This window comes from Oenanthe melanoleuca, chromosome 1 (assembly GCF_029582105.1).
Source record: "Oenanthe melanoleuca isolate GR-GAL-2019-014 chromosome 1, OMel1.0, whole genome shotgun sequence".
Classification (NCBI taxonomy): Eukaryota; Metazoa; Chordata; class Aves; order Passeriformes; family Muscicapidae; genus Oenanthe; species Oenanthe melanoleuca.
Window position 1 is genome coordinate 78,618,915 of NC_079333.1, and position 11,285 is coordinate 78,630,199.

Genomic DNA, 11,285 nt, shown 5'->3' on the forward strand with positions numbered 1-11,285 from the left:
TAAGTAATTTTTTCATCTAACACAGATAGGAAGAGATGAAAAATGAGAGGCAACAAATAGACTTATGGCAAAATTGTATCCTGAGCTCTTTAATAGTACTCACTTTGCATGAGCAAGTGATCTTTCTTAAGAGGTTTGATCTTGGCTGGTCTTCATACAGCATGCTTTCATACAGATGTCAAATTTTATTCTTGATCACAATCTCAGTATGGCTGTATTTTTTCAAGACACTAAACCTATGGAGATCCTGAATAAACCCCTTAATTTTGCTTGTTCTTACTTTTTCTTTTTCCTGGTGTTGAAAAACAGTATAATAACTTCCAAAGCAATACTGAAATATTTTTTTTCTTAAATACTGCAATATTCATTGTAATAAAAACCAGAAATAGTTCAAACTTAACTGTTCATAGAAAATGCAACCAAATACAAAGACGCTTTTATATTTTATATTATATTTTATATTATATTTTATATTATATTTTATATTATATTTTATATTATATTTTATATTATATTTTATATTATATTTTATATTTATATAGATTTTGGGCAATTGTCTCTACAGTCAATGCTCTTCCTGCTTCCAGGAGTGACAGAATATGAAAATCTGTTAATTTTTGCCAACAAGGTATATGAGCTTGAAAAGAATCAAGTTGCTCATTTCACTTGGATTCCATCACTTCTTCAATATCCATTATTTCTTCAGCTCCTTGTTTTTTTAATAGATTCATATCTTCTGTCTATTAAAGGAAGAATATAAGATTTTGTCAGTATTTCATGCATGAGATTAGTCACAAGGTCCTGATTTACAAATCCCCTGTCATTCAGATTTGTTATTTGTTGAATAAAACCTGTAGCAGGGCTCTGTCAATTAGAACACCAAAGTAGACATGTCTAGATCTTTCCTCAATATGGCTCCCAAAGAGGAACAAAGACTTTTTAACTAAAAAGCTGGAAAAACTAATCTTTTAAAACATGGAAAAGTTAACATGATGAAGGAAGAGAAAATAAAAGGATTTATAAGGCTTGCCAATAATTCAGTGTGTCCCTGTAGAAAAATTTTGTCTTCCAGACCTGCCTGCAGTCAACTAAAGACTTTGCAAATGGCAGCAAGCTGCAACACACTCTCTGGAAGGGCAGTTCCTGCAGTGTTTGTCTGTTTGCTCCTTCTCACAAGAAATTCCAGCGTTCCACACAAATCAGCACCTCTCAACATTCTGCTCTACTTTCTTGCTTACCATACCCTAGAAACTTTTACCTCCTTTACCATCATTGCCAAATACTAGCATGGCAAAACTACTGAAGATTTATTTGTCCCTTCTCTCCCTGCCTGATTCTGCATTATTGTTGTGTTGAGAACCTCATGCTCAGCATTATTTTAGTGATACCATATGGCTTATAGGGAGAGCAGGGTGAAACTGTATTTATTCCAATGCTCCAGGTGGACAGATGACAATTATTTCATAATGGAAAAGGTAAAACAGACAAGTTATTTGCATATGGACTTTCTCTGTCCATATTCCAAGAACAAGAAAGACAATTGATTCTTGCTTGTTCTGACAGTTAGGTCATACCCTTGAGACTAAATTTTAAAATTTCAGGCAAATGGAAAGAAAGCATACCTGTAAGTCCACTGGGGAGAGCTCACGGAATGGGTCTCTTGGCTGTGGTACTCTAGCAGATGTTTTTTTCAAATAAGCCCTTCTACAGTGACAAAAAGGTTTGGTGAAGAAAAGACTTAGTTTGCAAACACACAAACACGTACTATATAATAATGCTCCTGAGGTAATATCTTTTTTCTCTAAGACATAAGTAGTATTCTTCTAATTCAAAAGTGGCTAAAAATTACATAGGCTGAATCATTGCAATTTTGTCATTCAGAATCTGGATGGCAATAATTTATTTTATGACCTACTAAGGCTCATAGTTTGATAGAAACTAACATCATAGGATGTTGTTTTTTTAAGTATATGAAAAGAAAATGTTGTCAAAATGTGGGAAAACTTTCCTATGCCACCAATCTACTTTGCAGGGTCTGATGGTAGGAAAGAGGTACTGATATAAGGCCTTGTCTCAGTACTGGAAATCATTGTGTTATGTTAATCAAGTGGATAAGAAAGTTGGGAATCAGAAGTATAGAGCACACTTGAGGAACATTCAGCTCCTAGTGTAGCTCAGTGTCAATTTTCTCCCTCCCTTGTCTCCTATAAAAAGAAGCCAGACATTTTCTGCTGGGGGAAGAAGGGTTACTTCAACTACAGAATAAAATTTTTGCACAAGAAATAAGGCTTACACTGTCATGCAGAGGAAAAGTATGAGACCTACTGCCAGCCCTGGTATCAGAAACAGCATATATGATGAAGTGGATGTGAACTGTTGTGTTCCTGAAAATCAAGCAATCATCAAAATGCTGGTTAGCATCACAGGACATGAAAGGTTGCACAGCTATGTGCCATCTGCTTGGTGTCAGAATGTCAAACACATGTGAAGGAATGATTTCTTTAGCTCAGCACCACACTGCCCTGTAGCATGAGAAGGAATAGGATGGCTGAGAGCACGTGAGCTGTCCTCAGGAGCTTGAGACCTGAGGAACTGAGTCCGACAGAATATTTAAATATCCAAGGTGCAGACAGCAACAGCAGGAAAAAGGAGTTTATAAAGTCAGGAGCAAAGATGGAAGAAGTAAAACAGCTGGTAGCAGACTCAAAAAGGTCTGCTTCATTCACTACCCCTGTGCAAGAACTGTCTCCCAAGAATGACTGGAGACCCCCCTAGTATTAAGAGACATGGCAATTCTTCAGCTCTCTTTTCCTTACAAATTCATGTGCAATTATCAGTGTGTTAAGCAAGAAGTAAAAAATGAGGCAGACAGATAATAACTGAACAAGGTCAAGGAATGGATTTTTAATCTTACCAAACTCCACAGGTGTGCTCCACTCTCCCCAGTTTGGGCTTACTAAACAGAAGCCTGCATCTGTTGCTCTGATTTTGATGCTGTACCTTTTTCCTGAGCTGAAGCTTTCATATAGGTAGGAGTTCTTTTCAATGATTGCTTTCTAAATGCAAAATAAGAGTGAGAATAAGAATCAGAATTTTTGTATTATTTTTATATAATTATGATAACATTTTATATTTTACATTTATATAATCTTTCTGTGGACATAATGAGTAGAAAAACATCCCTTGGTAAGTTAGATTGTTTCATCTTGGTTCCTCTTGTTTGAGCACTTTTATTATGGGTTATATGAAGATGAAATTTGCCACATGCTTCCCTGGCTCTTTAGACTGTGCTAAGCAATGGGACTTTAGGAAAAAAAATATTTAAAATATTTATGGCACCTTGTTACAGTGGATATTTTCAAAAGTGAAATAGAGTTTGATAGCCAGATTATACAGAAGTAAAAAGTTGATTTTTTTTTCTGCCGTCTTTATATTGGCCTAATCTTTGAGGCAACATTTTCTTGCCTCTTACATCTCAATCCTTTCCTGAGTGCACTAAAAAAGAAAAAATTCTCAACATTTTCTTGTGTTACACAGAATCATGATCCATATTTTTACATATATAGGAATCTGCTAGGAAGTAAAAAACTCCACAATGTGCAGGTGTTTTTGTACCAAGTTTTATAAACAACAGTTTAAAACTTCAGATTTAGAAAACTTATCAAAAATGAGCATGTGTAGTACATTGAAACAGGCAATGTGAAACAAACCAATCTGGCTGATACAGAAGACATTTCAATATAGCAAAAATGTTAGATTAAAACAGACTTACTGTTTCAGATGTGGGTTTGGTGTTTTTCTCAGCATCAGCCTAGTAACGAGAAAAAGCTTAATTTTTAGGATTATTCTTTTTGTTTCCATATAGTAAAGGGTCTTCTCTCATAAATGTTTGATTTTCAGAAAGAAGAAGTGTATGTAGTATTTTAAATGCCTTTTTAAAAACTGTGAAATTTAAGCTGTTCTTCCACTAAGTGTTTTTTCCTCTCCATTGATGCTCTGAAATTTTGTACCATTTAAATCTGATTGCAGAACTGAGTATCAAAGCAGTAAATAAAAAAAAAAAAAGAAAAAACCCAGAACAAAACAAACAAACAAACAAAAAACCCACAAAAACCAACCAAAGAAAAAAAGCTCAGGCTGACAAAATGTTTACATTTTAATTGTTAAAATAAAGTATCTAAAATTTACAAATAAACTTGGACAATTTTTTTTCCATTGATTTTTTTTGCCTATGTATCTTTGCATTCTTAAACATTTAATTAGCTAAGTTATGTCTCCTTTTAATTTTTTAAAATTTTTTACTGTTGGAACAACAAGCTCACAAATATTCTGACAAATATTTTGAACTTTATTTTTGAAGGATGAGATATTACTTTCCATATTCATCCAAGCTTTCAAAAGGAGGGGATGAGAACAGGGTGCTGGTTATACGGTGTTACAAAAGGAAACAGAGACAAACAAAATTCAATTAAATGTCATAATAGTTACAAAAGGAAACAGAGACAAACAAAATTCAATTAAATGTCATAATAATTCTTACCTTGCTTTCTATGACAATTTCATATTTGAAACAACTTTTTCTTTTCACATGACTTGTGCGAGGTGGTTGCCACCAAATACTACATCTGTGAGAAGCTTCTGTACAATTCACTGTGACATTTAGTGGAGGGGTGAGTTTTTCTACAATAATATAATCAGAAATACTATTGATTAGTAATAGCTCTCTTCACTCTGCCTTTTAAAAATACAGGTAGATCTTCAAGCAACTGATCTAAAAAGATGTAATGCAACTTTAGCAGAATTTCTATATTGTCCCCATTTTCTGAAGCAGGACCATCTGATTTAACATTTCAGTTGAGGAGCCTGGAGCACCAGCTGCAGCAATAAGGAAAACTAAAACACAAGCCATTTATTACATTTTACTGAATTCAGCACATGATTTATGAAGGCTTGGTTTCATTTCTTGACTTTAAGGGTTTTTTTAAAATACCATATTCAAATTAAACTTTTCATTTTGTGGATGAACAGCATTATGAGATATTAAGACCAGCATCTAGATAGTCCCACTCAGAAATCCATAGCTAGTTAATTCTAAATGATGACACCTTTCTCTCAGAGAATAAATATTTGACTGAAACGTTCAAAATTTTCTGACTTACGAGTCCAGATTGTTTCTGTATTCATTAGTTTTTGTCCATTCTTATACTTTAGGGCTGAGAAAAAGGGAAAAAAACCTGTTATGGGGAGCACTATTTTTTAACTGTATGATTTTTCCCAGTGATGAATTCTTCATTCTTTTATCATATAACTTGAAATCAAATCAAACAAAAAATGCTTACCAATTTTGTATAGCTGCATTGTCTTCTCATATGGCTGAATGCTTTTTTCACTGCTGGACCCATTTACCAGGAAATAAGCATTATTTTCTATTGCCACGTTTTGAAATCGACATCCTGTGTGCCTGCCATAGTTATCTTTGATATAATCTTGGCATTCTGTGACATCTTCTTTCCTTGACATGAAATATTGCATCAATAAAAAATTGGCAATGTCACACATCCAACCACAAATCAGAATTCCCAATATTCAAGCAGACCTACTTACTTTGGGGGCCTCCAGTACAGGAAATATTGTGTGTCTTCTGTAGCAGACCTGCCCACATGCCAGGTGCAGTTCATGAAGGAAACATTAAAAATGACACAGACAAAATTTTCAATGGCTGTCCCATTCATTCTGCAAACACAGAAAGAATATGCAATGTCCACTCTGCAGAAAGAGTGAATAACTGCTCAAATAACACAGATCTTTGCAAACTCATTTAGCAGTTTTTTAGCTACCTGCTTGGCAAATCTGACTGTAAATTGTTTTGGTCTTGTAATTTCATCCTGACTTGGAGATAGCAATGATTTTGTGTTGAGCCATGAGGATTATCCATCATTGTTCCAGAAGCCATAGAAGTGATTGGGATTTAACTGAGTCTTTAATCAACTCCAGCACAGGGATTTAGTGGAAGTTAATAACAGAGACAGTTACTGTGGTGCCCTTTGTTTAGATCCCCTGTTTAGCTGAGCCCCAGTCTACAGTGGAATGCAAATTCTACAGCCATGAGCAGGGTGGCAAAGTTCTCTCTGCTGTGCTGAAGTGCTCTGACCCTTTATAATAAGCACTAATAATTTAAATAAGATGTTCATCACTTTCTTCTGTGTGACAGCTGGTTAACCCTGAAGCTGCTTCCTGAAGATAATCCCAGCAGAAGTGTTGCAATTTCAAAGAAAGAGTGATATATTTTCTCAATTAGGAATTGAACCTGGCTGTTGATCTCTTCCAATATTTTGGATTCAAGGATAGGAGGAGTCTTCTTAGTACTGAACTTGATAGAAACAGGCCTGAATATCTGTATAATTAGTGCAAAATTCAAGACAAAGCTGAAGCAGAAATTTGAAGCTTGCTTAAGTTAAGTCACAACCCGTGCTGACAATCTGAATGAAATCCTTGTGTATTTCTCTCCTACCAAAAGGTGAGATCTCCAACATGAAATGATGAACATTCAGTACCTCAACAGCTACCAGTGTGAACTGAAGGACTGAGACACAGCTTGCCAAGACTAATCCAACCACTATTCATTGAGTTTAAGCATCATGCACACAACCTTTGCATGCACCTCTCTAGTTACCCTAAAATTCCACATCTTTGGAAATAAGAAGAAATTTTTAAAGAGACGAGAAAGTTATCAAAGTACATCTGGATTTCAGGAAATCTTTCTCTCTTCCAAGAGGAAGGTTGAAACTTTTTCAAGAGCTTGGTTCAGCAGCATTTCCTTCAATGGCTTAAGCACTCCCTCTGTTTTCCCATCCTTCATTGATCCTGCCTGATTCCATCCTGGCTGTGCTAATGTTATTTCTTGTGGGGCCCTGTAGTGAGTAGCTTTAAACAAGTGATCATCATTACAACTAATGCTCCTCTCAGCAGATTTTTTCCTTTTGGTTGGGTTTTTTTCCATCCTCTACCAGAAATAGTGGAACAAGCTCATCTGAGATGACAGTGTGGGCTAGCAACAAAGAGAACTTTGGCTGTAATAAATACTGACCCATACTTAGTCACTAGAGGTACCAAAGCTCTCAGCATAGAGTTGTTTGCATCCAATTTATGTGTAAGTTTATATATATCTAACAAACTAGAGAGTTCAGTGATTACAGTACTGTGATGAGGAGATGGAGAGCTTGGATCAGTTCCCTGGTCTGCCACTGATTCACTTTATGACCCAGGGCCAACCAAGTCTGTGCACTTCACTTCCTCATTTACAAAACAAATAGAGAAATTGTCTTCCCACAGAGAAATTGCTGGGTAAATGCAGCAGTCTGAAGTAGGATCACAGGTGCTGTGGAAAGGTCTTAGAGAGATGGGCTTCCTCAAGCCTACAGCAATGTTGTAATCTAAAGAAAAAAGGGTTATTCTGATTTAAAATCAGTTCACAGCCTGATTCCTGTGTGGGCCAACAAGCTGTCAAAGTGTTCAACAACAAAGGAAATATTCAGGCATATGCTGTGAATACGTATGAGTTTCTCTATAACTGTTTCTGACTGGACTGTTTTTCCAAATATTTAGGGCATTTATGTTTCATTTTTTATTTATTCATATTTCTGTGGTTCTGCCAAAGAAAATCTAGCAAAATATACAAACACCACTACACTTTCTGTAAGGTTTATTTTTGAGCCTAGTCTATTAATCCAACACTGTCAGCATTACCTTTTTATTTTTAGCAACACCTGAAATAGAGCTAAGTCCTCATGACGCTTTTATCTCACATTATTTCAAAGAGACATGGATATTTTTGTTCCTCCAGTTTATGCTGAGGACCAGCTGAATTTTTCTAATGTCTTTATTTCCTTAACCACTCCTACCTGAAATGCCCCATATTTGTCACTTGCATATGTTTATTTCCTTAAAAAATGGTAGGACCATATTCTTATTAGTCTTTTCTGTGAGCTGTGATGCAAAAACCAGTTTAGTTCCTCTGCATTGCACTCATTCTTCTGAACTGTCATCTGTATTATTTGATGATGATAGTAAAATACATATGCAAGTATGTTAATATCCTCTGAAACATCCTTTGCTTCAGAGACAAATAACCGATTTTCACATATTTTATGATCTTTAGATATATTTGAAATTTTTGACATTCTTTTCATGAAAGAGGCAAGATACTTAACTGAGATTTGACAATTATGATTGCACACAACTGCATAACAATCCACTATTTCAAGTACATTACTAGCAGGGAAGGACAGGATTTCACCTTTGGGTCTTGAGCCCAATACAATTTTCACTTTTATTTAGGGATTCTTGAATTTAAAAAAATTCATAAACTGTTGAGTCTTAGACATAATTGGCTAGATACTTTATAAAAGATGTTAAATAACTTACTTGATATTGAAAGTTAAAAAAAAAATTAAAAAGTAATTAAATTACTTTAACTTTCAACTTAATTCTGAAGATGCTGTTAGGTGTGGGGTGGAGTTTGTCTTACCTAAACTTACTGAAAAGCTGTATAGATGCTCGTAGGGGACTCTGTAATTCTATGCTATTCTATATTCCTTTCCTTTCTTACATCATCTGGAACTCACATGTAATTACTAAACAAAAATACTGCCAATATTATTTTCCCAACTGAAAATTTATTATTGAAAATGTCTTTTTCTCTTGATTTTTATACCAGTGCAGATATCATGTGCTGCTTCTCTTCAGAAAAACTGTGGCAGTAGAAGAACAGTAATATTTTCCCCAGAGATTTTTCAAACTTCCTTCCACATCTTAAATAAGTCCTGTGCAGACTATTGACTAAAATCTTTAGGAATTGTATTTCTATGTGAAGTTTTTTCCTTCCTGTACTGTATTTTATAAAGTTTCTATGAAAATTGGCTACTTCTAGACTGTGCTACAGCACAAGTTATTTCTCAGAGAAGCCTGAACCCTAAAACCCTTCCACAGGGATAGTCATGTTAGGAATTCAGAAGCTGAAATACTACTGCAGTGTCTAATCTCCTCTAGGTTGATTGGAGAGGTGATTAGATGAGAATAAAAACTGTCCTGATTAGATGAGAATAAAAACTGTCCATAATCCTGCTGATTATGAGTAACACATAACAATCTATTTTATCATATTTTCATCCCACTATAATTTTTATAGTCAATGAAAAGGAAGGTTTGTAACTGAAAAAAAACCCCAAAACTTATTTGTTTTTAATATGACTATTTTTGTTAAGGGGAAGTCTGTGTTGAGTACAGTACATTAAACTAGACCTCTGAGTTCATTTCCCAGCTTTGTCTCTGAAAGATTTTAGAAGACATTTTTGCCAGTTGGAAAATATGAAATGAAATTACTGCTTCCATGTTGGATGTGCTGTGAGGGTAAAATCATTCCTGCATTCCTGCAGCATTTTCAGGGAGCTCTGTATATGAAATCTTCTGAAGCATTAAAATCATGAAAGAGAAAGGACACTGGTGCCTAAATACAGTACTTCTAAAAGAGTTCACTCCATTTAGTGATTTTATTCTATGGATGCAAAGACCTAAAATCCAAACATTTCCAATTTGACTGTGTTTTCAAGAGAAAGTGACACAGGCTCCTCAATTCTGTAATTCAGGTTTAATTTAACAAACAAAATACTGCTATGTGGATGAGGCCAGTTATACTGGAAACTCAGCAAATTTTAAAATACAATTATACAATTATTTTCAGACTGTTGAAAAAATTATGCCATCAAAATATTGGCTAAGAAATTCATCAGAGGAAAGCAGGCATTTGCTATCAGATAGTGTGTATCACAGTTATTTTAACATTAAAACTAGCAGAAATGACAAAACTCAGTATTTCTTTGCCTAGCTTCTTTGGAGTAAAATAAAAGAGAAACAGAAAAGAAAATAGAAAGGAAAAACAAACAAAATTAAACCTACCTCCTCCTTGAAAACCTGTTTCCCTGTGGTGCTCACTGCAATGGAGAACAAAAAGGATAGAAACTATGACTTTGCCTTGGTATATTCTTGTGAATGTGATTTCATTGCCTCATTTCCTTTCCCCTTACTTCCTTTAAACCATGGGGAGAAGCAGGGTCACTCTCGGCCTTGGGAGACAAGTAGGTCAGAGCACAGGGACACCCTCTTCATTGCTTGAATTATGTAATTTTTCCGTCTTTTCTGTCACACATTTTTCACGTAGAGGTTTGAACAGGGCACCACCTGACAGGCAGATGAACATGGTGTTCCCTCTGGCTCAGGTGTAGGTCAGGTATCCTTGCTACAAGCCTTGCCACTGTTTTCTGCTTATTGCTCAGGGATGTGCCCTGTACAGCAGTACCAGCCCACTGCTTTGTTCTGCAGGACAGCTGCTCCCAGCTTTGCACCAGCCAGCCTCACTCCCTGTAGGTGGGTAACAAACCATGTCATGTCTCAACAACCTTCCTGCTTACACATTTTTCTGGGTTGGCTAAATTCAATGCACAGATCAGGAAAATTTCTGTATGTATGAAATGTTCCTGAGTCTGCCAAATCAACAGTATGTCACTTGTCTGTGCTGGTCTCCTGGAACTGAGAGGCACAGAACCTTTTAATGTACTCCATAGTACAGTCTATACAGAAACCTCAGTCTTCTTCATCTTTAAATAATTTAAACAGGAAAACTAAGTCATTTTAACATTTAAATCTGATTATTTATAGTGTTCAATGAGTGTACTACTCTTTGGTGTTATATCTCACTGGATGAGTGATAAATCATATAAAATCTGTCCTCCTTCTTTTTGTCTGTACCTTGTACATCTTCATTCCCGTCAGTCTTAGTTCTTGTTGCTCTTCTGGACAGAGGAATAGGTAGGGGATGGTTCTTGAGATATTTCCTCTTTCTAGGTCTCAATTCCTCAGTTTTATTCATACAGCAGTAAACAGCAGGACACTGTAATGTACCCTGCTGTGACATTTCATTCCAGGACCTGCAGAAATAGGGACCTATGATTGCTGCTCTGTAGAGGAATTGAAAGAGGTCTGCTGGAGGAGTGTGATAATGCTGAGACTTTTGTAACTACTCAGTGTCTGTAATTCTTGAAACTGGACCCTGTTCTGTTCTCAGAAAAGAATTGTTCTTGGAACCCTGAGTCTCAGCACTAGAGAAGTTGGGTGATGGTGTAACTGTTCCAGTGAATTAGGTTACGGGAAACTGAGCTGGAATAGAAGTCTTGATTAATTTTCAACTAATTTTTCTTAATAAAATTTTTCATATAGATTGGAAAAATTGG

At 35.6% G+C, this 11,285-nt stretch overlaps 1 protein-coding gene across 1 annotated transcript; it reads right to left on the minus strand.

Annotated features, from left to right (window-relative positions):
* Positions 1–520: 520 nt before the first annotated feature.
* On the minus strand, positions 521–10,035 carry LOC130251486 (granulocyte-macrophage colony-stimulating factor receptor subunit alpha-like). The gene is made up of 9 exons (XM_056488143.1): positions 9,955–10,035; positions 5,605–5,733; positions 5,340–5,512; positions 4,541–4,680; positions 3,773–3,811; positions 2,915–3,056; positions 2,294–2,384; positions 1,623–1,704; positions 521–740 (listed from the first exon to the last, which is right to left on the minus strand). The coding sequence occupies exons 2-9, from the start codon at positions 5,730–5,732 to the stop codon at positions 663–665; spliced, it is 873 nt and encodes a 290-aa protein (XP_056344118.1). The 5' UTR covers position 5,733; positions 9,955–10,035; the 3' UTR covers positions 521–662.
* Positions 10,036–11,285: the final 1,250 nt, after the last annotated feature.